This window comes from Ahaetulla prasina, chromosome 14 (genome assembly GCF_028640845.1).
Source record: "Ahaetulla prasina isolate Xishuangbanna chromosome 14, ASM2864084v1, whole genome shotgun sequence".
Classification (NCBI taxonomy): Eukaryota; Metazoa; Chordata; class Lepidosauria; order Squamata; family Colubridae; genus Ahaetulla; species Ahaetulla prasina.
In genome coordinates, this window is record NC_080552.1 from 12,049,907 (window position 1) to 12,077,655 (window position 27,749).

The following is a 27,749-nucleotide window of genomic DNA, read 5'->3' on the forward strand; positions in this document are numbered from 1 at the left end:
TGAGAGAGATAAGTCTGGAATGCACATCTGTCTTTGGCTGCCGTGCTGTTTCTTCAGTTTCCCATCCCCCTTTACTATGGCAACTTAAGAGCAGTCCAAAGATGCTTTTCGATTTGACACTAAGTTTACAAAGTCCTGGGGCTGGATCCCCCCTACGATGCTGAGCCAGAACTGGAAAGCCCATACGATGAGGCAGTGTGATGTGTGAAATCCATTATATAAGGATTTGTTTATAGAATCTGCTATTTTCTTGGTCCCTTAGTTTCACAGGTTAGTTTCTGGACTCCCTGGGACTTAAATACAAGAAAATTTTCGGGGAATAAAAGCTTAATAAAAACCAAGTCATAAAAATGATGGAAAAAATCAATAAAAGGAGAATATTTGTAGCTCAGGGTTGACATGAGGGGTCCTTGGTGCTCTCTGAGCTTGGTTGTCCCAAAGGGGCTTTTTTTCGAGAGCCAACTGGGCTTCCTTTTTTCCCCCCCTTTGAAGACGTTTCGCTTCTCATCCAAGAAGCTTCTTCAGCTCAAAGAAAAACCAGAAAGTCCAGTTGCCTCTTGAAAAAGCACTTTTGGGACAACCATGGCTTGGATGACTGAGAATCTCCATAGACTGAGCTTGGTTGTTTTCTTGCAGACATGTTTTATTACCTTGCTAGGTGACAGCAGCGCTAACCCCGTTCCCTTTTAGCACTGATGATGGTACCTAGTTGGGTAATGATACGTCTGCAAAAAATCATCCAAGCTCAGAGAGCACCAAGGACTCCACAGTTGTCCTGCTCCTCCTCTTCCTCCTCCTCTTCCTCCTTCTCCTCTTCCTCCTCCAAACCCCACTCCCTTCTAGCACTGACGATGTTATGTAGTTGGGTAATAAACGTCTGCATCAAAACAACCAAGCTCAGAGAGCACCAGGGAAATGCTCCTATTCTAAGCAGCCTTTCTGAGCCTCCAGCTGACCAGAGCTTCACCAGCAAAAGACCCTCCTCTGGCTCTAACCCGCTTTCCCTTCTGCCGTTTTCTTCCTCCTTCCCAGGATCTGCCGTCGTTCACCCAGAACGTTCACAGGCTGGTCAACGATCTGCGCTACTACAGACTCTGCAACGACAGTTTGCCCCCGGGGACCGTGAAGTTGTAGCTGTCGGCGACGGACTCGACGTTTCCCATCTCCCGTTAAGGAGTGGACCTGCCTCTGTTCCTCCGATCTCAACAAGGCCTTCCGGGTGGGTGTGGACCACCCCTCCACCCACGTGCAGGTCAGGGCACGGAAGGCAAAGGCTGTGCCCCTTCCCCCGTTTTCCTCCCATCTCGACCTCAACAGCTGAGTCGGCAGCTCTTTCCTCCTGCGGGGACTCGGGAACCCAGAGACCGGCCGTTTTCCCCCCCACCCTGCCCCGGCTGGGTGTTTTGTGTCTTAACTACCGTGGCGTTGATTCAAGTCTACAGGTTTCGGTGACTCGTCTCGTGCAGCAAATCATGAGGCAGAAGCACCAAAGTCTACTTCCGGGGGAGTCTTCCCACCTTCATGCCATTCCACCTGCTGCCCTTCCCTTCCCCCGTCGCTGAACGGACGGTCCCTCCCTCCCCGATAACCTCCGCCCCACTCCCACCCCGTTCCTGTTTTTACAATGCCTTGAACCCCTCCCTGCCCTTGGTGGAAATTCACAGAGGAAGAGAGAGAGAGACCAACAGACTGACTTCTGTTTCTTTTGTTATTATTTTTTTTAAACCGTGGTTTTCGTTTTTATTTTCCTCATCATTCCATTGTGATAACTCAACTGTGCTTAATGGAAATAAAAAAAATTGCTTACTTTGTTGTTTTAAACAGACGAGAAAGCAGCCTCTCTCCCTCTCTCTCTCTTAGAAGGATCTCAGGTTCCAGGACATCAAGATGCCATTACTGGACGAGGAGCTATCCAGCAGGTTCTGACCGGTTCTGGAGAATCACAGGACTTTGCAATCTAGAAAGGCTACCCAATTCAGGGTGGCATTAGCCTACCTGGATGTTTGTCCCACAAGTCCAGATCAGGGATGCTATTCATCAGGTTCTGGAGAACCGGTAGTGGAAATTTTGAGCAGTTCGGAGAACTGGCAGATGCCACTTCTGGCTGGCCCCAGAGTGGGGAGGGAACAGGAATTTTCCAATATCCTTCCCCCCAGGAGTGGGGAGGGAATGGGGATTTTGAAGTATCTCTCCCTTGCCATGCCCACCAAGCCATGCCACGTCCACCAAGCCACGCCCACAGAACCGGTAGTAAAAAAAAAATTGGATTTCACCACAGGTCCCCATAACATTTCTTCTAATTTGTTTAAATAAGGTATGTGAGTACTTGGACTAGATCACTGATAGCTAACCTTTTCCGGACCGAGTGGCCAAAGCACGCCCGAACCCCCAAAATGCAATGTGTGTGCAGGCTCCACACATGCACCCCGCCCCCGCGCATGCACATGTGGCCCCTGCATGCGCCACGCCCCTGTGCATGCACAGCAGAGACCCAAAGACCAGCTGGCCGGTGGGAGGCAATTGTGCATGCGCAGCAGAGCTGAACTGGGGCGACAGCTCGTGTGCAGTGACCCGGGGTCATGCGATCCCCTTTTGCGACCGCCTGTCAAGCCAAGTCAACGGGGGAAAAAGCCAGGTTCCCTTAACAACCGTGCGGCGAACTTAAATAACGGCACCGATTTTAAAATTTTCTAGCTTACCCAACCGCACTGGTCGTTAAAACAGTGGCAAGAGAGGTCGTAAAATGGGGCAAACCTCACTTAACAAATGTCTCGCTTAGCAAGAGAAATTGTGGGCTCGATGGCGGTCCTACGTCAAGGACTACCTGTATACTGCATTATTTTATACTGTTTTTTTTTAAAAAAGACATGCTTTTCTTCACGATAGCCCAATAACAAAAAACTCTGTTTCTTCTAACTAAGGGGTCTGCAAACCTGGCTCTTTTAAGACTTGTGGACTTTAACTCCCAGAGTTAAAAAAAGACATGCTTTTCCCAATTAAAAAAAGAGTTAAAAAAAGAAATGGTTTTTTAACTCCCAGAATTAAAAAAGACATGCTTTTCTTCATGATCAATAACAGAAAACTCTGTTTCTTCTAACTCGGGGGTCTGCAAACCTGGCTCTTTTAAGATTTGTGGACTTCAGCTCCCAGAGTTAAAAAAAAAGACATGCTTTTCCCAGTTAAAAAAAGAGTTAAAAAAAGAAATGCTTTTTTAACTCCCAGAGTTAAAAAAGACATGCTTTTCTTCACGATAGCCCAATAACAAAAATCTCTGTTTTTTCTAACTCAGGGGTCTGCAAACTTAACTCTTTTAAGACTTGTGGACTTCAACTCCCAGAGTTCCTCAGCCAGCAAAGCTCTGGGAGTTGAAGTCCACAAGTCTTAAAAGAGCCAAGTTTGCAGACCCCTGACATCCTAACTGATAAACGGACACTGGGGTGAGATGCTTAAGGCCATTTAGTGAAAAGATGGATAAACTGAGCCCCAGATACATCCGCTTCGATCCCTGAATCCCTCTGCCGTATTCATTCGAGCCATGGACTAGCGCTGGGCTTTCGATGCTGCTGCGTTTATTTTTGATTCTCTAGCTCTGGATTGTCCCTCTGGTGATTTGTGTTTCCAGATAGGATGATCTGGGCAGACCAGACGTTTGAATCCTTTGGGTTCATTTTTTTTTTTCCCCTCCATGCCTTTATTCTTCGACTTGTGGGTGCTGAAACGTGAACTTTCAGTCCATGGTTGTAGGTGGATTTTGGCCCCAAAGCCGGCTTTGGTGTCCCTGGCCTGAGGATAGGATCAGCAGCTTGCGAAAAGCCTGCTTAGTTGCAAGTTGAATGTTTACCACCACCCCCCTCCCGTCTGTATTTTTTTCATTGGGATCGATCGACCGAGGACACCGATATATTTGGACAGCATCTGGAGCCAGATGAAAGCAGCCTTGTTTTTGATATTTGGGGGTTGTTAGTCGGGAACCATGGTGAAATTCAATTTTTTTTTACTACCGGTTCTGCGGGCGTGGCGTGGTGGGTGTGATGTGGCAGGGGAAGGATACTGCAAACTCCCCATTCCCTCCCCACTCCTGGGGCCAAACAGAGGTGGTATTTGCCAGTTCTCCCATCTGCTCAAAATTTCCGCTACCAGTTCTCTAGGACCTGTCAGAACCTGCTAGATTTCACCCGTGGTCGGGAAGTCCTGTCCGACCCATCACGACCTCCATGGACAACATTCCTCCAGGCCTTCCTGTCCTCTACCATCCCCTGGAGTCTATTTAAGCTCACACCGACTGCTTCAGTGACTCCATCCAGCCACCTCGTTCTCTGTCGTCCTGTTCTTCTTTTGCCCTCCATCTTTCCCAGCATGAGGCTCTTCTCCAGGGAGTCCTTCCTCCTCATTAGGAGGCCAAAGGATTTGAGTTTCCTCTTCAGGATCTGGCCTTCTAAAGAGCAATCAGGGTTGATCTGCTCTACGACTGACCGGTTGGATTGCCTTGCAGTCCAAGGGACTCACAGGAAGTCTTCTCCAGCACCAGAGTTCAAAGGCCTCAATTCTTTGGCGCTCAGCCTTCCTTATGGTCCAACTTTCATAGCCATCCATTGCAACTGGGAAAACCATAGCCTTGACTATACGCACTTTTGTTGGCAGGGTGATGCCTCTGCTTTTTAGTATGCTGTCTATATGGGGGTTAGTCTCTCCTAAAACACCAATATTGAGACGTTTTCCTTCTAGCTTGAGATGGTTATGGACCAAAAAAGTGGAGCAGGGAGAACAGCAGGCAGTGAGAGCAAGTTGCGCATGCTTCGACATTTAGTCCTTGACATAACGACCGTAATGAAGCCTGCCCATTGCGGTTGTGCGCTGTGATGGTTGTAAAGCGGGTCGGTGATGTGAGTGGTCCAATTTTGTAAGGTTTTTTGTGGCAATTGTTCAGCACGCAGCGGTCGTTAAATATCATAATCTTTAAGCAAACCAGCGGTTCCCAACGGGTGAAGTTTTGTCAGAAATGGGAAGGGAGGGCCAGTTTTCTCCCAAACCATCCTAAAAAGCGGGGGGGGGGCGACCCTGAAAACGGTTGCCAAATGCACAAAGTTTTGTTAGAGGGCTTGACGGTGGGGACCAAAAGTACCTTTTCTTTCAGGCGGGTTGCAACTTTGAATGGTCGCTAAGGGGTTGGTCGTAACTCGAGAACTAGTTGTATGTCAACAGTAGGGGATTGGGGACTGGCTTTCATGGACAGTTGGGATGATATTTTGGGAAAACGAGCGGAAACAACCCAACTGGGGAGTTTGAAAAGGCTAGAAATTGAGGCTGTGGTCTTCCTCGTAGATAGAGCCCATCTGTGTCGGGTGAGAGCAAATATTTGTTCAGTTTACTCGTAAAAGCCTCCAGCACTTCTGGTTTTAATGATTCAGTATAAGGTGGCTTTGTGCCCCATCCCCACTGCGTTGGTTTAGCTGTGGTCCATTCTAAACCTGAGCTCAAAGGAAAGGGGAGGGGGAGGGAAGGAAGGAAGGAGGGGGAGGGAAGGAAGGAAGGAAGGAATTAACTGTGTATTCAAAGAATTTATGGAAAGGGGAAGGAAGGAAGGAAAGGATTAACCATACGTATTCAAAGAATCTGGAAAGGGGAAGAAAGGAAGGGTTTAATCATATGTTTTCAAAGAAACTGGGAGGGGGAGGGAAGGAAGGAAGGAAGGAAGGAAGGAAGGGATTAACCATACGTTTTCAAAGAAACTATGGAAAGGAGAGGGGGAGGGAAGAAAGGAAAAAGAGAGGAAAGATAAAAAGGAAAGGGAAGAGAGAGAAAAGGAAAGAAAAGAAAGGAAGGAAGAAGGAAGGAAGGAAGAAAAAAAAGGAAAGATAAAGAAAGAAGAAGGAAGTTTGGGGAAGTGGCAATTTTGGAGAAAGCAGAGAAAATCAGACTGGAATTCTGTATGAGAATTGAAGAGCACATCAGACATCAACACCCCCGGAGGAAGGCAAAAGTTTCTGCCCTTGATGGCAATGCTAATATTTTCTTTGGGTCATTGTGCTAAGAGCAACGAACTCCGACACTGAAGCTCTTTGGGTCGCGGCCAGATTGGGAGCCGGGTTCAGTGGACAGGTTTGGAGAACGTGAAATGCCCTGGAAAAAAAACAAAAAAACTTGCCGTTCAAGGTCTGATTGGCATCTAAATTTTGGACTGGTGGATTGTTCCTCTTGTAGATATTGTAGGTTGGCCTATGCAAGATTTTATTCGTTTAATTATTTGATTTCTATGTAGCTGCCCATCTCAACTAGGAAGGGACTCCGATGGCATTGGGCTGGCTTCTTGGTTTGGCCAGTGGCTCACTTCTCCTTCCAACAGACCTGGAAAAACAGTTGTGTAAGTGAAATTAAGTGTCACTCCCAGTGGCTGATTCCCACAGAGCCCCAACATAAGATAGCAGGGTCTTTTTCTTCTTGGTCATTAACTTGTTTGCTTTTTAACTCTCATATTCTGTATGGAGGATTAAAGCTATCAGGTGTACACTCTAGTCTAGAAAGGTAAGATAAAGATAATTTGGTTTAATGCAGGAAATTTCCTCCAGCGAATGGCAGGTAAAACCCTTATGAGAGAGTCTAAGGCCGTGATGGCAAACCTATGGCACGCATGCCACAGGTGACACACAGAGCCATTTCTGTGGGCATGTGAGCCGTCGCCCTAGGTCAGGCGCACCACACGTGCACGCGTGTCTCCCGCCAGCCAGCTGATTTTCGGATCTCTGATGCGCATGTAGGAGACGTGCATGCATGCCTATGCTGCCCCACCCCTCTCAGGAGTCTCCACACGGCCCGTTTTGGATGCCAGGTAAGTATAGGACTCGCGCAGAGGCTCTGGGAAGGCAAAAACAGGCCTACCGGAAGTCTGGAAACGGGCCATTTCCGGCCTCCAGAGGCTTCAGGGAGGGCTGCTAGGCCCAAACCGGGCTGTGGGGAGGGGTTGCGCGCACATGCGTAGGGGGGCAAGGCATGTGTAGGGGGCATTGCACTATGGGTGTGGGCACACGCATGTGCGCTTTCGGCACCCAAGGGAAAAATGATTAGCCATCACTGATCTAAGACAACTCTGAGTTCTAGTCTTGCCTTGGGCCTGAAAGTGGCTGAGTAACTTTGGGCCAATCACCAGGAGAGTGGGAGTTCTAGCTCTGCCTTAGGCATGAAAGTTGGCTGGGTGACTTTGGGCCAATCACCAGGAGACTGGGAGTTCTAGCTCTGCCTTAGGCATGAAAGTTGGCTGGGTGACTTTGGGCCAATCACCAGGAGACTGGGAGTTCTAGCTCTGCCTTAGGCATGAAAGTTGGCTGGGTGACTTTGGGCCAATCACCAGGAGAGTGGGAGTTCTAGCTCTGCCTTAGGCATGAAAGTTGGCTGGGTGATTTTGGGCCAATCACCAGGAGACTGGGAGTTCTAGCTCTGCCTTAGGCATGAAAGTTGGCTGGGTGACTTTGGGCCAATCACCAGGAGACTGGGAGTTCTAGCTCTGCCTTAGGCATGAAAGTTGGCTGGGTGACTTTGGGCCAATCACCAGGAGAGTGGGAGTTCTAGCTCTGCCTTAGGCATGAAAGTTGGCTAGGGAACTTTGGGCCAATCACCAGGAGACTGGGAGATCTAGCTCTGCCATTGGCTAGGTAACTGTGGGCCAATCACCAGGAGACTGGGAGATCTAGCTCTGCCATTGGCTAGGTAACTGTGGGCCAATCACCAGGAGACTGGGAGTTCTAGCTCTGATTTAGGCATGAAAGTTGGCTGAGTAACTTCAGGCCAATCGCCAGAAGATTGGAAGATCTAATTCCACCTTGGGCACGAATAAACTATGGAATATTTTACCCAGAGCTCCTTGAAGGTATCTAGTGCAGGGGTCTCTAACCTCCAAGCTAAGCTGGCTGAGAAATTCTGGAAGTTTAAGTCTTAAAGTTGCCAAGGTTGGAGACTCCTGATCTATTGGATTTGTATAGACTAGAGCATGGGTAGTCAACCTTTTTATACCTACTGCCCACTTTTGTATCTGTTAGTAGTAAAATTTTCTAACTGCCCATCGGTTGCACAGTAATGCGCCGTGTATCGTCATCTGCGCATGCCTCTTGCGCATCGTGGATTGGGTTTGGGGGAGGGGGCCTGCCGGCTACCAGCTCTGCTTGCCTGTTACAGCTCGGTGGTGTGGGGGGAGATGCGCGAGCTATTCTGGGACGAGGCTCTTTTGTTTGCAGTCGCACTATAGCGCCATTTAGTTTCACTTACGTAACGTGAACTAAACTTATGCGCGGGTGATACAAATAGTATATTTTCAGAAATCTAAATTGTCACGGGGAATTTTATGAAAGCCTAATGAAAATGTTTTTAAATAATGCTATGGAATTTTTTTTAAAAGTCAATTAAATTAAAAAAAAGGAAAGTCCTTCAGTATCGGACAAAACTCCTACCGCCCACCATGAAAGCTGGAACGCCCACTAGTGGGCGGTAGGGATCAGGTTGACTACCACTGGACTAGAGAAACAAAATTTAGAATAGAATAGAATAGAATAGAATAGAATAGAATAGAATAGAATAGAATAGAATAGAATAGAATAGAATAACAGAGATGGAAGGGACCTTGGAGGTCTTCTAGTCCAACCCCCTGCTTAGGCAGGAAACCCTACATCACTACAGACAAATATGTCTGAAATTATGGAAGAAGATCTGGTCTTTCCTTTCCTTTCCTTTCCTTCTCTCTTCCCTTCCCTTCCATTACCTTCTCTCTTCCTTTCCTTTCCTTCTCCCTTTCTTTTCCTTCTCTTCCCTTCCCTTCTCTTCTTTCTTCCCTTCCCTTCTCTCTTCCTTTCCTTCTCTCTTCCTTCCCTTCCCTTCTCTCTTCCTTTCCTTTCCTTTCCTTTTGTTTGTGCAGCCGATGGCGTCACTGCTACTTGTATGGGTTGTTTCTTGGGGGCACCCTTTCTTTTAAAGCCGGAGGCTCCTAATGGCCATCTGCGCTTCTGCTCAATTCATCGCGCCCAACTCTTCCGTCTGATGGAGAAAAGCCTTTTTTTTCTTCTTCTTTTTTTGCCTCCAGTGGTTCTAATGGCGATTTTCTTTTGGATACCAAAACGGGGACGGGGAGAAAGAGGCCGTCATCCGCTGACCTAGACGCCTTTCATATGGAAAATAGAAGTTGTTAAGCCGTGATTTGCTACTACGACCCCGCGGGAGCGCGCCTGGCTCCGGCTGCGCTCGGGAGGAGGAGGGCTGGACGGACCGCTAATCGGTCTCTTTAAGGAAAGCCCCCAGCCTTCCGCCCAGCCCTCCCGCCGGCCCTGGGGTGGAGCCAAGGGGGCTAGCTGCAGAAGCCGAAGCAGCGGCCCCCGAGGCTATAAACCGGCCGGCCCCCCTCTTGCCCGGCTCGGCAGGGAGGCAGGCAGGCATGGGGGTGCTGCAGCGCTGCCTGGCGCGGGGACATTGGCGCTTGGGGAGCCTCCAGCCGCTGGCCGCTGCGCCCTGCCTTCGCCTTCCCGGAGCGCGGCTATACGGCTTGGGTGAGTGAGTGAGTAAAGGGGGATCACCAGGCAAGGGGGGGCGGGGGCGATGGGGTCTCGCGTGAGAAACAGTCCAGCCCTTTCCTCCCTCTTTCCCTCGCTCTCCAAATGCTGCGCGCCCTGGGCGCAAAGGTGGCGGAAGGCAGCGCTGCGCCCGAGGCAAATTGGCATCTCTAGATGGGTTGCAGGGGGGGGGGGGGCGCCCGGTTGGGGCATCTCCTTGGAAGGAAACTTTGGCCGGGCACATCTGGCAGAGGTTCCTTCGGAGATGGCCAGGAGGGGCAGTTTGGATGGGCTCGTGCGGTCTTTCGGGGTTTTTTGCTTTCCGAGCTTCCCATTCTCCAGACAGAGTGAGGGTATCCAAAGCTGGCAACTTTGAAGACTTGGGGGACTTCAACTCCCAGAATTCCCCAGCCAGCCAGCCAGCCAGCATGGGGGAATTCTGGGAGTTGAAATCCCCAAATCTTCAAAGTTGCCAAGTTTGGACACCTCTGTTCCAGAGCAGGTGCAGGTGGCCTGGACGTTGCTGAGGATCGCTTTCTGAAGACCGGTCACCGGACACGCTCTTTTCTTCCAAGTTGAAGGGCATCTCTAGAGACAGGCCAGGCTGAGCAAGGCTGATTGTGAAAGTTGGCCATTCCGAGGGCCTGTTTCATAGGGCGCTGATGAACCTTCGCGTCAGATCCCAGGTTCCGCGGTGGCAGCGTTACAGACAGAATCACGGGACTTTGCAATCTGAAAAGGCTACCAAATTCAGGATGGCATCAGCCTGCCTTTTGGGTCATCCCACGAGTCCAGATCAGGGGTGCTATTCAGCAGGTTCTGACAGGTTCTGGAGAACCGATAGCGGAAATTTTGAGTAGTTCGGAGAACCGGCAAATACCACCTCTGGATGGCCCCAGAGTGGGGTGGGAATGGAGATTTTGCAGTATCCTTCCCCCTGCCATGCCCACCAAGCCACACTCACAGAACCTGTAGTAAAAAAAAATTTGAATTCCACCACTGGTCCAGATGGTGCTTCCAAGCAAGGGGGAGCCCCGCTGGCACAACTGAGTTTGCTGGTTGTGCTCTGAAGGCTTCCCCTGGGATCTTTTGCCAAGTACTGTGCCTTTTAGCTAGCAAAGCTGCGATCTCCTAGTGGTCTCCATATTCAAGCCTTAGCCAGCCTGAGCGCCCTCTTCAACTTCATCCCAGAGGAAGATAACCAGGGGAGAGGCCCAAATCACATCAGGCCCAAATCACATCAACATTATTCCTCTCATTTAGTATTTCTCACCCTCAGCAACTTTAAGAAGTGTGGACTTCAACTCCCAGAATTCCCCCACCAGCCTACATGCACCTTGACTGGGGAATGCTGGGAGTTGAAGTCCATACATCTTGCAAAGTTTGAAAAACACCACTCTAATTAAAGATGCCCTCCTCTAATGGTTGTCTTGAGTTCTTTCTGTTTGCAATGCCGCAATTTATTTATTTATTTTGGTTAAACTTGGATCCTGCCACGCACGATTCCCAAGCAAAATCCGGGTTCCTAAAATCTCAGGTTTGTTTAATCACAGCTTGTTGAGTAAGTTTAGCGTACACACTGAGCTGCTAACCGTGGTTTACATGATGCCATTAAGCTGCACGTTTCAACATAGCTTGACATGAAGTTAAACTTGGTCTTTTCCTCTTCCCAGCCTTGTCCTTTCCGGTTACGCTTCCCTGCCTTTCATATAATATTTGGCATCTGTCTTCTTTGCTTTCCAGGCTTATACACCATCGCCAGGAAGTTAATACCACTGGGAAAAGGAGGGGCAAAAAAAAAAAAAATTTGAAGCAGTGCTTTTTCACTGCTTTTTTTCAAAGTCTTGGGAACTGACTAGGCGATCAGTTCTCACTTTATTCCTTTTTTTTCATTGATGACTTCAAAATTGTTAGAGGGCATCGGTCAACCACTTCAACTGTTTTTCCCTCTTCCCCCCCCTCCCCCGAGAATGGATCGAATTCACATTTTAATTTCAAAACATCCTAAAGAAGGAGAGCCCTTCTTTTAAAGAGAAACCCATTTGAGTCCAACAAGTAATCTTCAGCAGTATTGGAGTGTGTCAGTTCTGTAGAATTAAGCTGCGTCCATCGACTTGAATAATGCTGTTGTGAAAGCCACCATTTAAGAAGTTCTAAATTGGAGACCAAGAAAATAATCCCCTGAAGTATAAAAGGTTTGCCACATAATAGATTAGACAATAGCTGAATTCACCCCTTGAGTTAAGTCATCAGGTGGATAGTTAAGATAGTTAGATAAGATTACAGCTGTATGAAACCTAGTGTTTCAACTACACTTACTTAAAATAAACCGTGCTTTTGTGCTGCGATGTGTGAATGAATTTGCGTTAGTTAGAACTAGTGAATTGGACTAGTTCACACTGAATTAGTCCAATTCACTAGTTCTAACTAATGTGAATTTGCTCAAAACTTGAGAACAACTGCTAGTCCATGATTGGACTAGTTCACACTGCAGTTGTTCTCAAGTTCTCAGGCATGAAGCATCCCGATTTCTTTTCGATCAAATCAGTGCTGAATATTAACGTTGGAGATCTTCATTACCCAAACTAATTGCTCTCCCATTGAATTATGATCCTTTCTACAAGCAACAGCTAATTGGTTGTTTGTTCATTAAGAGGCAACTGGGGCCTGCTTAGCTGAGCCCTAGAGAAATGAGGCTTGAAGAAAGATTGCCGTTGACTAAATGTCACTTCTTAAGATGTTGGCTTATATTGATGTTCATAAATGATCACTTTGGAGGAGTAAAACCAAGACAAAAAAAGTCCCAAGTCAAGCTTGACTCTGAGATGTCATGGCCCCATATAATTGTCATGTCAACCTTACCGAAGTCAATGACCATTAGCCATCTTTCCATAGAAGAGCTTCAAGAATGGATACTTTAAGGTCAAGAGAACATCTGATATTGTCGTGTCCCACTCCTCCGCTGACGGCCGGGTCAGGGAAATCCGAATCAGGCTTGCCCCTGCAGCTCTGCCCAAAGTCCTAGCAAAGTCCTCAGAGCAGGCAGGAGACCAGAAAGTGACTTCAGCAAGATAAGTTAGACTTTGCCTGACTCAGAGACTGCCAGAAAGCAGATCCTTTATATAGGCCATGGGGTGTGGCTCCATGACTCAGCACTTATCCAGGCCTGCCCCTCCCTCCCTTCTGTTGCCTCCGCCTATCCAGTCTTCTGATGCGAGGGTCACTCCAATCAGCAGCTGTTGGAAGTAAACTTTCCTCAGGCTCACATGCTGTGGAGGAGGGGGAGGGGTCTAGCTGCTCCGTTTGCCTGGGCATGGAGCCAGGGCTGGGGCCGGGAGGTGCTCCCTCCTCTGCAGCTTGTCTGGGCATGGAGCCAGGACTGGGGCCGGGAGGCATACATTCCTCCGTGTTCGGGAGCAGATAAGAAGGCCCCGACTGCTGTGAGAGCGGGCAAGACACAACAGATATCAGGGATGTCCAACCTTGCCAATTTTAAGACTTTTGGATTTCAATTCCCAGAATTCCCCTGGGTGGGAAATTCTAGGAGTTGAAGTCCACAAGTCTTAAAGTTGCCAAGGTTAGACATCCCCATTCTACATGGTTGAAAAGTTCTTCCTACTCATTAAGGTTCTTCGCAGTCCCCGGTGCTGCCTCTTGACTAGCCAGCAGTAAGATGTTCCTGATCAATGATGGGATGGATCACGTTGGAAGATGAACAAAAGAATGAATGTTTAGGATTGTGCTTCGACATGACTGAATCCAGCATGGCTTGGGTAGTTGGGGGGAGATTGGCGAATCTTGTTAATGGCTTCCACTTGTGATGAGATCAAACTTGGTGAGGAACTTCAAAGCGTAGTTTGCTTATTTGGGAGACATCTGAGCCATGTGTTCTAAGGGCTCACTCCAGGGGTGAAATCTGAACCGGTTTACTACCGGTTCGCTGGCTGCGCATGCATGCTGCGTGCACACATACTCACTGTGCACCATGCACAAAGTGCGAGGTGCGTGTATGCGCAGTGCATGCCAAAAGGAGGCATGGGGTAAGTAGAACAGTGCGCAAGGGGGGAGGTGATCAGCTGTGGCACTCAATCTTTTTTTCAGCCAAATAGGTTGTAAAAATGCTTTAAAAAGTTTTTAAAAAAGGCTCTGATGATCAGGCAGCTCAGCTGTGATCGTCAGAGCTTTTTTTTTTACCTTTTAAAAGCATTTTTTAAAAGAACCGGCAAGCGGGCGACCGGCCGGGCATGGCCAGGGGGCCAGGAATTTTTGCTACCTGTTCTCTGAACCACCTGCTGCCATCTCTATCGGATCGGGCGATCCGGTCTGAACCGGGAGCATTTCACCCCTGGTTCACTCCATTTCCACAGAACACTGACTTTTGGAGTTGGCTCTTCCAGATTGAGAAGGACTAGGATGCTTCTAGGACAGCTGTCAGGGGAGGCAAGGAAGGAGAATAAATGATAGCTTAGCCTAGTTTAGCCAACTTAAAAACAACTGCTAAATTGGACCTAGTATCTCCTGATGAAACATGAATGGACTTCATGAACCAAAGCATCTTTGCTTCACTGTGACTCAAATGAATAAAGGACACTTGGACAGTTGTGTACAAGATACAATCACTGGCCATGGATTACAACTGCTAGCCCTTGGGCTCACCCAGCCCACAACCCTGAAGCCATGCAAACCACATGTCTAGCTTAGTTCACACGTTCTGTTAAGACCTTTGGTTTTGTCTTGGGTCAATGATATTAAAGCAGTGTAGCGTTCAAAGCCCTTTTACCTCTGAGTCTGAAAATATATATATATACACAAATGTTCTATTTTTGAATTAGATAAGCTACTCAGAATAACTTTGGAGCTGGGCAGGCTTATAAATGAAATCAAATAGCCCACGGTGGTCACCTTTCCAACCGGGTCTTATTAATGAATTCTAGCACATGACACATGTTGCACCCCAAGATCCCACCTGCAAACTTTATAGAATAACAGAGATGGAAGGGACCTTGGAGGTCTTCTAGTCCAACCCCCTGCTTAGGCAGGAAACCCTGCACCACTTCAGACAAATGGGTATCCAACATTTTCTTAAAAACTTCCCATGTTGGAGCATTCAGAACTTCTGGAGGCAAGTTGTTCCACTGATTAATTGTTCTGTCAGGAAATTTCTCCTGAGTTCTAGGTTGCTTCTCTCCTGGATTAGTTTCCACCCATTGCTTCTTGTCCTTCCCTCAGGTGCTTTGGAGAATAACTTGACTCCCTCTTCTTTGTGGCAGCCCCTGAGATACTGGAAGACTGCTATCATATCTCCCCTACTCCTTCTTTTCATTAAACTAGACATACCCAGTTCCTGCAACCGTTCTTCATATGTTTTAGCCTCCAGTCCTCTAATCATCTTCTCTGCACTCTTTCTAGAGTCTCAACATCTTTTTTACATCGTGGCGACCAAAACTGAATGCAATATTCCAAGTGTGGCCTTACCAAGGCATTATAAAGTGATATTAACACTTCACATGATCTTGATTCTATCCCTCTGTTTGTGCAGCCTCATAGACCAAATCCAACTTTCCTTTCTTATTGCTGTGTTCTCCTTAAAGGACATTTTTTTCCAGATATTTTACCATGTGCTGATCTGGAACAGTAGCTATAGAAACGGGTGCAACTCCCTAGAGAACAAGAGAGAGAGAGAGAGAGAGAGAGAGCGCTTGAATCACAAAGCCTCGGTGGCCCCATTGCTTGCAGAGACGCACAATTTCGCTTGCCAGGTGTCTTTGCAGGCAATCACCAAAGAGCAAATTAATCACCAGGAATCAGACTGTGTTTGCAGCCTGTCCAGCCTCAAGAGAGCCGTAAACTGGGATTGTCTGAATTTAATGGTTGGAAATTTGATCCCCAGGATTTCCAAAAACAAGCGGGTTCCCCCCCCCCTCCCCAGCTCCTTGAAGTTCAAAGATGTGAAGCTGTGTCAGTCCTTCCTTTAAGAAGACAAGGAAGTACCAGATCCCGAAAAGTAGGAACATGGCAGGGATGAGAAAGCGACGCCTGTGAAATTCCCACTGAATCGGATTGCTTTAGAATAGAATAGAATAGAATAGAATAGAATAGAATAGAATAGAATAGAATAGAATAGAATGGAATGACATTAGGAAAGAATAGGATAGAAATAGTAGAACGGAATAGAATAGAATAGAATAGAATAGAATAGAATAGAATAGAATTTTTTATTGGCCAAGTGTGATTGGACACACGAGGAATTTGTCTTTGGTGCATATGCTCTCAGTGTCCATAAAAGAAAAGATATATTCATCAAGAATCATAAGGTACAACACTTAATGATAGTCATAAGGAGCAAATATGATAAATAATCATATTAGGAAACAATATAATTCTTAAGGATACCAGCAACAAGGTTATAGTCATACAGTCATAAGTGGGAGGAAATGGGTGATAGGAACGATGAGAAGATTAATAGTAGTGCAGATTCAGTAAATAGTTTGACAGTGTTGAGGGAATTATTTGTTTAGCAGAGTGATGGCGTTTGGGAAAAAACTGTTCTTTTGCCTAGTTGTTCTGGTGTGCAGTGCTCTGTAGTGTTGTTTTGAGGGTAGGAGTTGAAACAGTTTATGTCCAGGATGTGAGGGGTCTGTAAATATTTTCACATCCCTCTTTTTGATTTGTGCAGGTCCTCAATGGAAGGCAGATTGGTAGCCATTGTTTTTTCTGCAGTTCTAATTATCCTCTGAAATCTGTGTCTGTCTTGTTGGGTTGCAGAACCAAACCAGACAGTTCTAGAGGTGCAAATGACAGACTCAATCATTCCTCTGCAGAAGTGGATCAGCAACTCCTTGGGCAGTTTGAGCTTTCTGAGTTGGCGCAGAAAGAACATTCTTTGTTGTTAATCAATATTTCTCAATCTTGGCAATCTTTAAGATGTGTGGGCTTCAACTCTGCTGGCTGGGGAATTCTGGGAGCTGAAGTCCACACATCTTAAAGCTGGCAAGGTTGAGAAATATTGGCTTTAATTCACCATAGAACTGGCGTTCAAAATTACAAAACAGCTCAACTTACCGAATATCTATGGAGATTCTCAGTCATCCAGGTCACGGTTGTCCTAAAGGTGTTTTTTCAAAAGGCAACTTTCTTTGAAGATATTTCGCTTCACATCCAAGAAGCTTCTTTAGTTCTCCAGAACTGAAGAAGCTTCTTGGATGAGAAGCAAAACCTGGGGATCAACTTCCAAATCTCTCGCCGTTTTTCCATGCAGGGGAGCCACCTTGCCTTGGCCAAGAACGCTGAGGTCTAGCATCTTGTTTACTGGCGTAAGCATTGATTTTCCATTTTTTTACAAAAGCAAATGCTAAATTAATGAGGGCTGAAAAACAGCTGTGCCAGATTCATTTCAAAGATCAATTTAGTCCTGTAGTCCTGGAACCAAACCGCCACTGGCTGGAAACAGCATAAATATGATAAATTGATGAATTAGAGATAGTCCTTGACTTACAGTCATTTGTTTAGCGACCATTGGAAAGTGAAAATATGGCTTATGACGGGTCCTTGAGCTTACGTCTGTTGTAGGATCCCCACAGTTATGTGATCGCTGCTTGCGACCTTCCCAGCCAGCTTCCGACATGCAGACAATTAAGGAAGCTGGATTCACTTAACAATCGAGTGATTCACTTAACAATTGCCTTGCTTAGCCACAGGAATTCTGGTCTCAATTATGGCCGTAAGTCAAAGATTTATCTGTAATAGGGGTCTCCAACCTTGGCAACTTTAAGCCTGGCAGACTTCAACTCCCAGACTTCCCTAGCCAGCTGGCTGGGGAATTCTGGGAGTTGAAGTCCGCCGGGCTTAAAATTGCCAAGGTTGGAGACCCCTGATCTGTAATAAATGAATGAACTAGCAAACTGCAGGCAGGACTTGAATGTGGCTTATCCTTCTGTGACTTAGCATGCATGGATCCCATCACCAGCCTTCGTGAACCATGGATTATGGCCAGTGGTTCAAATTTTATTTTATTTTTAATTGAAAAAGTTTTACAAAGAATTTTTTTTAAAACAATTATTCCCCCCCCCACTTCCCCCCACCCTCCTCCCTCTCCCCTCCAACCCCCCTCCCCCAACCACCACCACCCCGGTTCAATTTTTTTTAATACCGGTTCTGTAGGTGTGGCTTGGTGGGCGTGGCAGGGGAAGGTTACTGCAAAAATCCCCATTTCCTCCCAATCAGATAGGAATTGGGAGGCAGAGAATAGATGCGGGTGGGGCCAGTCAGAATTTTTACTATCGGTTCTCTGAACTACTCAGAATTTCCGCTACTAGAAGCAGGTGAACCTAACCAATTAGGGCTGATTCTTTGAGCCGTAGTTAAATTTAATAACAATAATAATAAGCAACAGCTGTAATGAGTAGAAACCTTCCACCGATTCGTCAAAGCTTCTTTCTGAGTCAGGCGCTCTGTTGCCATCTTGTGGCAGGGAGTTCCGCAGTTCAAATCCACTCCTTGCAACAACAACAAAAAAGAGAGAGAGAAAAATCTCTCTTCTTATCTCTAAATCACCCAGAAGTCAGGGTGGTCTCCTCAGGTTGGATTTCAGTTCACCCCCAGCTGGGTGTGTCAGGAGGAAGACTGTTGGTGCCGATTTTCAGCCCTTTCTTTGCTCGGCAGGCGTAGCTGAGCTGCAGGAGCGCACGTTGATCGCAGTGAAGCCGGACGGAGTCCAGAGGAGGTTGGTGGGAGACGTCATCAAACGCTTTGAGAAACGGGGATTTAAACTGGTGGGACTCAAGTTGCTCCAGGTAAGCATTGGGGGATAATAGAACAGAATATAGAATATAAAATAATATAGAATATAGAATAAAGAATAGAACAGAATATAGAATAGAACAGAATATAGCACAGAACAGAACAGAATAGAGAATAGAATAGAATAGAATAGAATAGAATAGAATAGAATAGAATAGAATAGAATAGAATAACAGAGTTGGAAGGGACCTTGGAGGTCTTCTAGTCCAACCCCCTGCTTAGACAGGAAACCCTACACCACTTCAGACAAATGGTTGTCCCATCTCTTCTTAAAAACTTCCAGTGTTGGAGCATTTACAACTTCTTGAGGCAATTAGTTCCACCGATTAATTGTTCTAACTGTCAGGAAAATTCTCCTTAGTTCTAAGTTGCTTCTCTCCTTGATTAGTTTCCATCCAATTGCTTCTTGTCCTGCCCTCAGGTGCTTTGGAGAAGAGCTTGACTCCCTCTTCTTTGGGGCAGCCCCTGAGATATTGGAAGACTGCTATCAGGTCTCCCCCTAGTCCTTCTTTTCATCACACCAGACATACCCAGTTCCAGCAACCGATCCTTATATGATAACTGAGACCTTTGCACGAGAACCCACCAATTAAAACCTGTAGCTCTGAAAATCCCTGATCCCCCAACCTACGCTGGGGGAGGAGATGAGAAATCGGGGGGCTGCCATTTTGACAAGAAGGGGAAACACGACCAACTTACTTTTTTCTTTTTTTGGCTCGTTTTATTAAAGCTTATTACAAAATAAAATTCAAATACAAGCAAAAGTTGAGTGGAAAAGACTGAAAGAAAAGTGCCCCCACAAAAAGAGGTAAAAAAACCAGACTTTTTTCAGTGATGTAAAATGCAAAAAAAAAAATAACCAAAAGAAAAAAACCCCGAATGACAGTCTCAATCTTTTGCTTTTACATTTCTAGATCTTCTGAGCCATCTCTAAAACAGCAAAATTATTCTAATCATCCAAATCTACAATTAGAATTTCAGGGTGTTGGTTTTTCCCCTCAGTTCTGAGCACAAAAATCCAGAAGTGGTTTCCAAACGGAAACAAAACTAGATGAATTCTTCTCTTTAATTAAATCAGTCAATTTCGCCATCTGTGCCAAATTTATCACCTGTTCTTCCGTTGTGGGAATTATGTATCTTTCCATATTTTTGCATATTTCTTGGTCCGGACTAGCTCACAATTACGACCACAACTGAGCCCAAAAATTCTGTCGCTAAGTGAGACATTTCTTAAGTTTTTTTTTTTAATTTGAATGTATATCCCGCCCTTCTCCGAAGACTCAGGGCGGCTTACAATGTGTTAAGCAATAGTCTTCATCCATTTGTATATTATATACAAAGTCAACTTTTATTGCCCCCAACAATCTGGGTCCTCATTTTACCTACCTTATAAAGGATGGAAGGCTGAGTCAACCTCGGGCCTGGTGGGACTTGAACCTGCAGTAATTGCAAGCAGCTGTGTTAATAACAGACAGACTTAGTCCGTTGAGCCACCAGAGGCCCTTTGAGCCACCAGAGGCCCTTAAGTGAGTTTTGCTCTAGGAAAGGAAACGTGGTTGGGGTTCACTACAGATGTTCCTTCCTTCCCTTGCAGGCCACCGAAGGGATCCTTGCTGATCATTACCACGAGCTACGCCGGAAGCCGTTTTACCATGATCTGCTTCAGTACATGACCTCTGGGCCTGTCGTTGCCATGGTAAACTGATTTTCTATACTGGAGAGTTAGAATGCCCAATTTCATTTCAGGACTAAAGTGTCTGTCTGTCTCTGTCTTTCTCTCTGTGTCTCGTTGTCTGGATGGATGGACAACAGATAGATAGATAAGAGACAGAGACAGACAAATGATTGATAGATCAACAGTTAAATGGATACATGATAGATTGATACATTGATCATCAATCAAGCCATGATGGCGCAGTGGTTTCAATGCAATATTGCAGGCTAATTCTGCCAACTGCCAGGTCAGAGTTGGAAGGGACCTTGGAGGTCTTCTAGTCCAACCCCTGCTTAGACAGGAAACCCTACACCACTTCAGACAAATGGTTGTCCCATCTCTTCTTAAAACTTCCAGTGTTGGAGCATTTACAACTTCTTGAGGCAATTAGTTCCACCGATTAATTGTTCTAACTGTCAGGAAAATTCTCCTTAGTTCTAAGTTGCTTTTCTCCTTGATTAGTTTCCATCCAATTGCTTCTTGTCCTGCCCTCAGGTGCTTTGGAGAAGAGCTTGACTCCCTCTTCTTTGGGGCAGCCCCTGAGATATTGGAAGACTGCTATCAGGTCTCCCCCTAGTCCTTCTTTTCATTACACCAGACATACCCAGTTCCAGCAACCGATCCTTATATGATAACTGAGACCTTTGCACGAGAACCCACCAATTAAAACCTGTAGCTCTGAAAATCTCTGATCCCCCAACCTATGCTGGGGGAGGAGATGAGAAATCGGGGGGTGCCATTTTGACAAGAAGGGGAAACACGACCAACTTTCTTTGAAGATATTTTCACATCCAAGAAGCTTCTTTAGTTCTCCAGAACTGAAGAAGCTTCTTGATGAGAAGCAAACCTGGGGATCAACTTCCAAATCTCTCACGTTTTTCCATGCAGGGGAGCCACCTTGCCTTGGCCAAGAACGCTGAGGTCTAGCATCTTGTTTACTGGCGTAAGCATTGATTTTCCATTTTTTTACAAAAGCAAATGCTAAATTAATGAGGGCTGAAAAACAGCTGTGCCAGATTCATTTCAAAGATCAATTTAGTCCTGTAGTCCTGGAACCAAACCGCCACTGGCTGGAAACAGCATAAATATGATAAATTGATGAATTAGAGATAGTCCTTGACTTACAGTCATTTGTTTAGCGACCATTGGAAAGTGAAAATATGGCTTATGACGGGTCCTTGAGCTTACGTCTGTTGTAGGATCCCCACAGTTATGTGATCGCTGCTTGCGACCTTCCCAGCCAGCTTCCGACATGCAGACAATTAAGGAAGCTGGATTCACTTAACAATCGAGTGATTCACTTAACAATTGCCTTGCTTAGCCACTGAAATTCTGGTCTCAATTATGGCCGTAAGTCAAAGATTTATCTGTAATAGTCTCAACCTTGGCAACTTTAAGCCTGGCAGACTTCAACTCCCAGACTTCCCCAGCCAGCTGGCTGGGGAATTCTGGGAGTTGAAGTCCGCCGCTTAAAATTGCCAAGGTTGAGACCCTGATCTGTAATAAATGAATGAACTAGCAAACTGCAGGCAGGACTTAAATGTGGCTTATCCTTCTGTGACTTAGCATGCATGGATCCCATCACCAGCCTTCGTGAACCATGGATTATGGCCAGTGGTTCAAATTTTATTTTATTTTTAATTGAAAAAGTTTTACAAAGAATTTTTTTTAAAACAATTATTCCCCCCCCCACTTCCCCCCCCCCCCCTCCCTCCCCCCTCCACCCCCCCCCCCCCCACCCCCACCCCCCCCGCTCAAATTTTTTAATACCGGTTCTGTAGGTGTGGCTTGGTGGGCGTGTAGGAAGGTTACTGCAAAAATCCCCATTTCCTCCCAATCAGATAGGAATTGGGAGGCAGAGAATAGATGCGGGTGGGGCCAGTCAGAATTTTTACTATCGGTTCTCTGAACTACTCAGAATTTCCGCTACTAGAAGCAGGTGAACCTAACCAATTAGGGCTGATTCTTTGAGCCGTAGTTAAATTTAATAACAATAATAATAAGCAACAGCTGTAATGAGTAGAAACCTTCCACCGATTCGTCAAAGCTTCTTTCTGAGTCAGGCGCTCTGTTGCCATCTTGTGGCAGGGAGTTCCGAAGTTCAAATCCACTCCTTGCAAAAAAAAAAGAGAGAGAGAGAGAGAGAAAAATCTCTCTTCTTATCTCTAAATCACCCAGAAGTCAGGGTGGTCTCCTCAGGTTGGATTTCAGTTCACCCCCAGCTGGGTGTGTCAGGAGGAAGACTGTTGGTGCCGATTTTCAGCCCTTTCTTTGCTTGGCAGGCGTAGCTGAGCTGCAGGAGCGCACGTTGATCGCAGTGAAGCCGGACGGAGTCCAGAGGAGGTTGGTGGGAGACGTCATCAAACGCTTTGAGAAACGGGGATTTAAACTGGTGGGACTCAAGTTGCTCCAGGTAAGCATTGGGGGATAATAGAACAGAATATAGAATATAAAATAATATAGAATATAGAATAAAGAATAGAACAGAATATAGAATAGAACAGAACATAGCACAGAACAGAACAGAACAGAATAGAGAATAGAATAGAATAGAATAGAATAGAATAGAATAGAATAGAATAACAGAGTTGGAAGGGATCTTGGAGGTCTTCTAGTCCAACCCTCTGCTGAGGAAGGAAACCCTACACCACTTCAGACAAATGGTTGTGCCATCTCTTCTTAAAAACTTCCAGTGTTGGAGCATTTACAACTTCTTGAGGCAATTAGTTCCACCGATTAATTGTTCTAACTGTCAGGAAAATTCTCCTTAGTTCTAAGTTGCTTTTCTCCTTGATTAGTTTCCATCCAATTGCTTCTTGTCCTGCCCTCAGGTGCTTTGGAGAACAGCCTGACTCCCTCTTCTTTGTGGCAGCCCTGAGATATTGGAACACAGCTATCATGTCTCCCCTAGTCCTTCTTTTTGTTAAACTAGACATACCCAGTTCCTGCAACCGTTCTTCATATGTTTTATCCTCCAGTCCCTAATCATCTTTGTTGCTCTTCTCTGCACTCTTTCTAGAGTCTCAACATCTTTTTACATCGTGGCGACCAAAACTGGATGCAATATTCCAAGTGTGGCCTTACCAAGGCATTATAAAGTGGTACTAACACTTCACGTGATCTTGATTCTATCCTCTGTTTATGCAGCCCAGAACTGTGTTGGCTTTTTAACAGCTGCTGCACACTGCTGGCTCATATCTAAATGGTTATCCACTAGGACTCCAAGATCCCTCTCACAGGTACTACTATTGAGCAAGGTACCACATATACGGTACTGGTGCATTTTGTTTTTGGCCTAAATGTAGAACCTTACTTTTTCACTGTTGAATTTCATTTTGTTAGATAGCGCCCAATGTTCAAGTCTGTCAAGATCTTTCTGTAACTTGAGCCTATCTTCTGGAGTGTTGGCTATTCCTGCCAGCTTGGTGTCATCTGCAGATTTGATGAGTTCCCCATCTATCCCTCGTCCAAGTCATTGATGAAGATGTTGAAGAGTACTGGGCCTAAAACAGAGCCTTGGGGTACTCCACTGCATACTTCCTCCATGTGGATGTAGTTCCGTTGAGGACTACACGTTGAGTGCGGTTGGTCAGCCAATTACGAATCCATCTGGTGGTGGTGCTGTCTAACCCACATTTTTCTACTTTATCTAGTAGTAGGTTATGGTCTACTTTATCAAATGCTTTACTGAAGTCCAAGTAAATTATATCAACAGCATTCCTCTGGTCTACTAATTTTGTCATTTTGTCAAAGAATGCGATAAGATTAGTCTGGCATGATCTGTTTTTGACAAACCCATGTTGGCTTTTGGTTATTACTTTGTTTGCTTCTAGGTGTTCGGTGATTCGTTGCTTGATTATCTTTTCCAGAATCTTCCCCAGTATTGAGGTCAGACTGATAGGTCTGTAGTTTCCTGGATCCGTTTTTTTTCCTTTTTTGAAGATGGGAACTACATCAGCTCTTTTCCAGTCCTCTGGCAGCTCCCCTGATCTTTGAAAGATATAGTTCAGTGGTTCTAAGATCACGTCTGCCAGTTCCTTCAGAACCTTGGGGTGTAATCCATCCGGTCCTGGTGATTTGAACTCGTCTAGGGTAGACAGGTGTTCACTTACCATTTTCTTCCCTATTTTAACTTGTGTTTCTAATCTGTTTTTTGTAGTGCTGTTTTTGATAGGTTGGATTGTTTTTTCCTTTTGTGTAAAGACAGATGCAAAATATGAGTTAAGTAGATCTGCTTTCTCCCTGTTGCTTGTCATCTTCTTGCCACTTTCTCCCAGCAATGGGCCAATTGTTTCCTTGACTTTTTTCTTGTTTTTAACATGTTGGAAGAAGCTTTTTTGTTATTTTTTTACTTTTGTTGCTAGCCTTTGTTCATTGTGAGCCTTAGCTTTCCTCACTTCATCTTTACAGGCTCGGGCTATTTGCTGATATTCTGCCTTAGTTATTTGCCTCTTTCCACTTTTTATATTTGTCCTTTTTGTCTTTCAATTTGTCAGATAGTTCTTTATGCATCCATGCTGGTTTCTTTTGAGATCTACTATTTTTCTTCTTCATTGGTATTGTGTTAGACTGTGCTTTTAGAATTTCAGGGTGTTGGTTTTTCCCCTCAGTTCTGAGCACAAAAATCCAGAAGTGGTTTCCAAACGGAAACAAAACTAGATGAATTCTTCTCTTTAATTAAATCAGTCAATTTCGCCATCTCTGCCAAATTTATCACCTGTTCTTCCGTTGTGGGAATTATATATCTTTCCATATTTTTGCATATTTCTTGGTCCGGACTAGCTCACAATTACGACCACAACTGAGCCCAAAAATTCTGTCGCTAAGTGAGACATTTCTTAAGTTTTTTTTTTTAATTTATCCCGCCCTTCTCCGAAGACTCAGGGCGGCTTACAATGTGTTAAGCAATAGTCTTCATCCATTTGTATATTATATACAAAGTCAACTTTTATTGCCCCCAACAATCTGGGTCCTCATTTTACCTACCTTATAAAGGATGGAAGGCTGGGTCAACCTCGGGCCTGGTGGGACTTGAACCTGCAGTAATTGCAAGCAGCTGTGTTAATAACAGACAGACTTAGTCCGTTGAGCCACCAGAGGCCCTTTGAGCCACCAGAGGCCCTTAAGTGAGTTTTGCTCTAGGAAAGGAAACGTGGTTGGGGTTCACTACAGATGTTCCTTCCTTCCCTTGCAGGCCACCGAAGGGATCCTTGCTGATCATTACCACGAGCTACGCCGGAAGCCATTTTACCACGATCTGCTTCAGTACATGACCTCTGGGCCTGTCGTTGCCATGGTAAACTGATTTTCTATACTGGTTCTGTTATCTTCTATACTGGAGAGAGTTAGAATGCCCAATTTCATTTCAGGACTAAAGTGTCTGTCTGTCTCTGTCTTTCTCTCTGTGTCTCGTTGTCTGGATGGATGGACAACAGATAGATAGATAGATAGATAGATAGATAGATAGATAGATAGATAGATAGATAGATACCGTAGGTATAGAGATAGATAGATAAGAGACAGAGACAGACAAATGATTGATAGATCAACAGTTAAATGGATACATGATAGATTGATACATCGATCATTGATCGAGCCATGATGGCGCAGTGGTTAGAATGCAATATTGCAGGCTAATTCTGCCAACTGCCAGGAGTTTGATCCTGACCAGCTCAAAGTTGATGCAGCCTTACATCATTCTGAGGTGGATCAAATGAGGACCCAGGTTGTTGGGGGCAAGAGACTGACTCTGTAAACCACTTAGAGAGGGCTGTAAAGCATTGTGAAGCGGCATATAAGTCTAAGTGCTATTACTAGTGCTATTGCTATCGTTAGATAGACAGAGATAGACAGTCAGATGATAACTAGATGATAGACAGACAGACAGACAGAGCCTTGCATAGACAAACTATATGTATGTAAGTAAATATGTATATATGTATGTATGTATGTATGTATGTATGCACTCACTCTATTTTGTTTATCGCTGTAGTTCCTTCCTTAACTTTATTACAGTCATCCATTCCTAAAACATACATACATACATATATATCAGGGGTGAAATGCTCCTGGATTGGACCAGATCGCGTGATCTGGTAGCGATCATGGCCGGTAGTTCGGCAATCCGGTATCTATGGTTGAGCAAAGCTCTGCCCACCCACCCGGGGTGTTTTTTACCTTCTGCGCATGCGCAGGTTTTGTCCATGCGCAGAAGGTCTGCTTGCGCATGTGATGCGCACGGCGTGTACACTTCCAAACCGGTAAGGAAGGTAGATTTCACCCCTGGTATATATGTATGTATGTATGTTTTAGGAGTGGATGACTGTAATAAAGTTAAGGAAGGAACTATAGCGATAAAGAAAATAGAGTACATAAGTAGTGCATCTTAAATTCAATGCAATTCTCTTTCTCTTTCTGATTTTTGTCAAACTGCACAGCTTTGCCCTTTTTCCTCTTATAACCTGTAGGTGTGGGAAGGTTATAACGTTGTCAAGACTTCCAGGGCCATGGTGGGAGAGACCAATCCGGTTGAAGCCAAGCCAGGCACTGTCCGGGGTGATTTCAGTGTCCACGTTAGCAGGTACAAGATGTTTTGGTGATCAAGAGCCCAGGATATCTGATTGGGGACTTCTGTGTTCAGATAAAAGACAGTTTGGTGTCCTGGTTAAGGCACCAAGTTAGAAACTAGGAGACTGTGAGTTCTAGTCTCATCTTAGATTAAAGCCAACTGGGTGACTTTGAGCCAATCACCAGGAGATGGTGAGTTTTAGTTGTGCCTTAACTATGAGAACTAGCTGAGTGATTTTGGGCCAATCACCAGGAGATGGAGAGTTCTAGTGCTGTCTTAGGCATGAAAGCCAGCTGAATGACTTTGAGCCAATCACGAGGAGCCTGTGAGTTCTAGTCCCGATTTAGGAATGAAAACCAGCAGGTTGAACTTTGGGCCAATCACCAGGAGATGGTGAGTTCTAGTCCCTCCTTAGGCACGAAAGCCAGCTGGATTGCTTTGGGCCAATCAATCACCAGGAGACAGTGATTTCTAGTCCCACCTTAGGCACAAAGCCAGCTGGGTGGCCTTGAGCCAGTCACTCCTTCTGAGCTCTAGGAAGGAGACAATAGCAAAACCACTTCTGGAAAATCTTGCCAAGAAAACTTCATGCATTCGTCCAGGTAAGATTCTTGGCACCCCCAGTTGAGTCTCCCATCCAAGTTCTGACCTGGTCCCATCCTTCTTAGCTTTTGGAGGACAGACACGGTGACGTCCTCACCAAACTGAATATTTCGTGGCCCTTTCCCCCCCCCCTTATAAACAGGAACGTCGTCCATGCCAGCGACTCGGTGGAGACGGCGCAGCGAGAAATCAGTCTTTGGTTTCGCAGCAACGAGCTGATCAGCTGGGATTGTTGTGATCATAAGGTCATGTATGAACCATGACGTGGCCTCTCCCATTTCCGGACATGGGATCTACTACCTCGGGCTCACTCACTTGTTGCCTTCCTGGAAGATCGGGTGTTTTTCAGCCTGTTTTTTCATCCCAGATTTCAATCTTGGTGGTCTTTGAGAGGAGGCGAACCACGTGCCAAGACTTTGCTCAAGGCAGAAGACTGTGTCAGGTCTCTTCCAATGCCCATTTTGCCAACTATCCAGGACCGTGCTGTTATTTTCGGAGTATGGTTCTTCATGGGATATTCATTAAAAAGAAGTTGATT

General features: G+C 45.6%; 2 protein-coding genes across 4 annotated transcripts in view; both read left to right on the top strand.

Annotated features, from left to right (window-relative positions):
- XPO6 (exportin 6) overlaps positions 1-1,813 on the top strand; it is a 69,007-nt gene extending 67,194 nt beyond the window's left edge. For 2 of the 3 annotated variants that reach the window (XM_058156901.1, XM_058156900.1), the window contains exon 24: positions 1,033-1,813. In XM_058156901.1, the coding sequence (XP_058012884.1) occupies positions 1,033-1,134 (102 nt within the window). In that variant the 3' untranslated portion in view covers positions 1,135-1,813. The remainder of the gene's footprint in view (positions 1-1,032) is intronic. The other variant, XM_058156899.1, reaches the window with a different exon arrangement.
- Positions 1,814-9,338: 7,525 nt separating this feature from the next.
- NME4 (NME/NM23 nucleoside diphosphate kinase 4) lies at positions 9,339-27,743 on the top strand. Its single transcript, XM_058157752.1, has 7 exons — positions 9,339-9,524; positions 18,189-18,319; positions 19,921-20,022; positions 22,304-22,453; positions 25,235-25,336; positions 26,508-26,620; positions 27,354-27,743. Exons 1-7 carry the CDS (start codon positions 9,413-9,415, stop codon positions 27,472-27,474), a joined length of 831 nt encoding a protein of 276 aa, XP_058013735.1. The 5' UTR covers positions 9,339-9,412; the 3' UTR covers positions 27,475-27,743.
- The last annotated feature ends 6 nt before the right edge of the window (positions 27,744-27,749 follow it).

Excerpts from the sequence above, each read along its gene's own strand:
- NME4 (XM_058157752.1), top strand. The coding sequence starts at position 9,413 with ATGGGGGTGCTGCAGCGCTGCCTGGCGCGGGGACATTGGCGCTTGGGG. Across the intron at positions 20,023-22,303 it reads CTGGGCCTGTCGTTGCCATG|CCCTTTCTTTGCTTGGCAGG; the intron begins GTAAACTGATTT and ends GCCGATTTTCAG. Across the intron at positions 26,621-27,353 it reads TTCAGTGTCCACGTTAGCAG|GAACGTCGTCCATGCCAGCG; the intron begins GTACAAGATGTT and ends CCTTATAAACAG.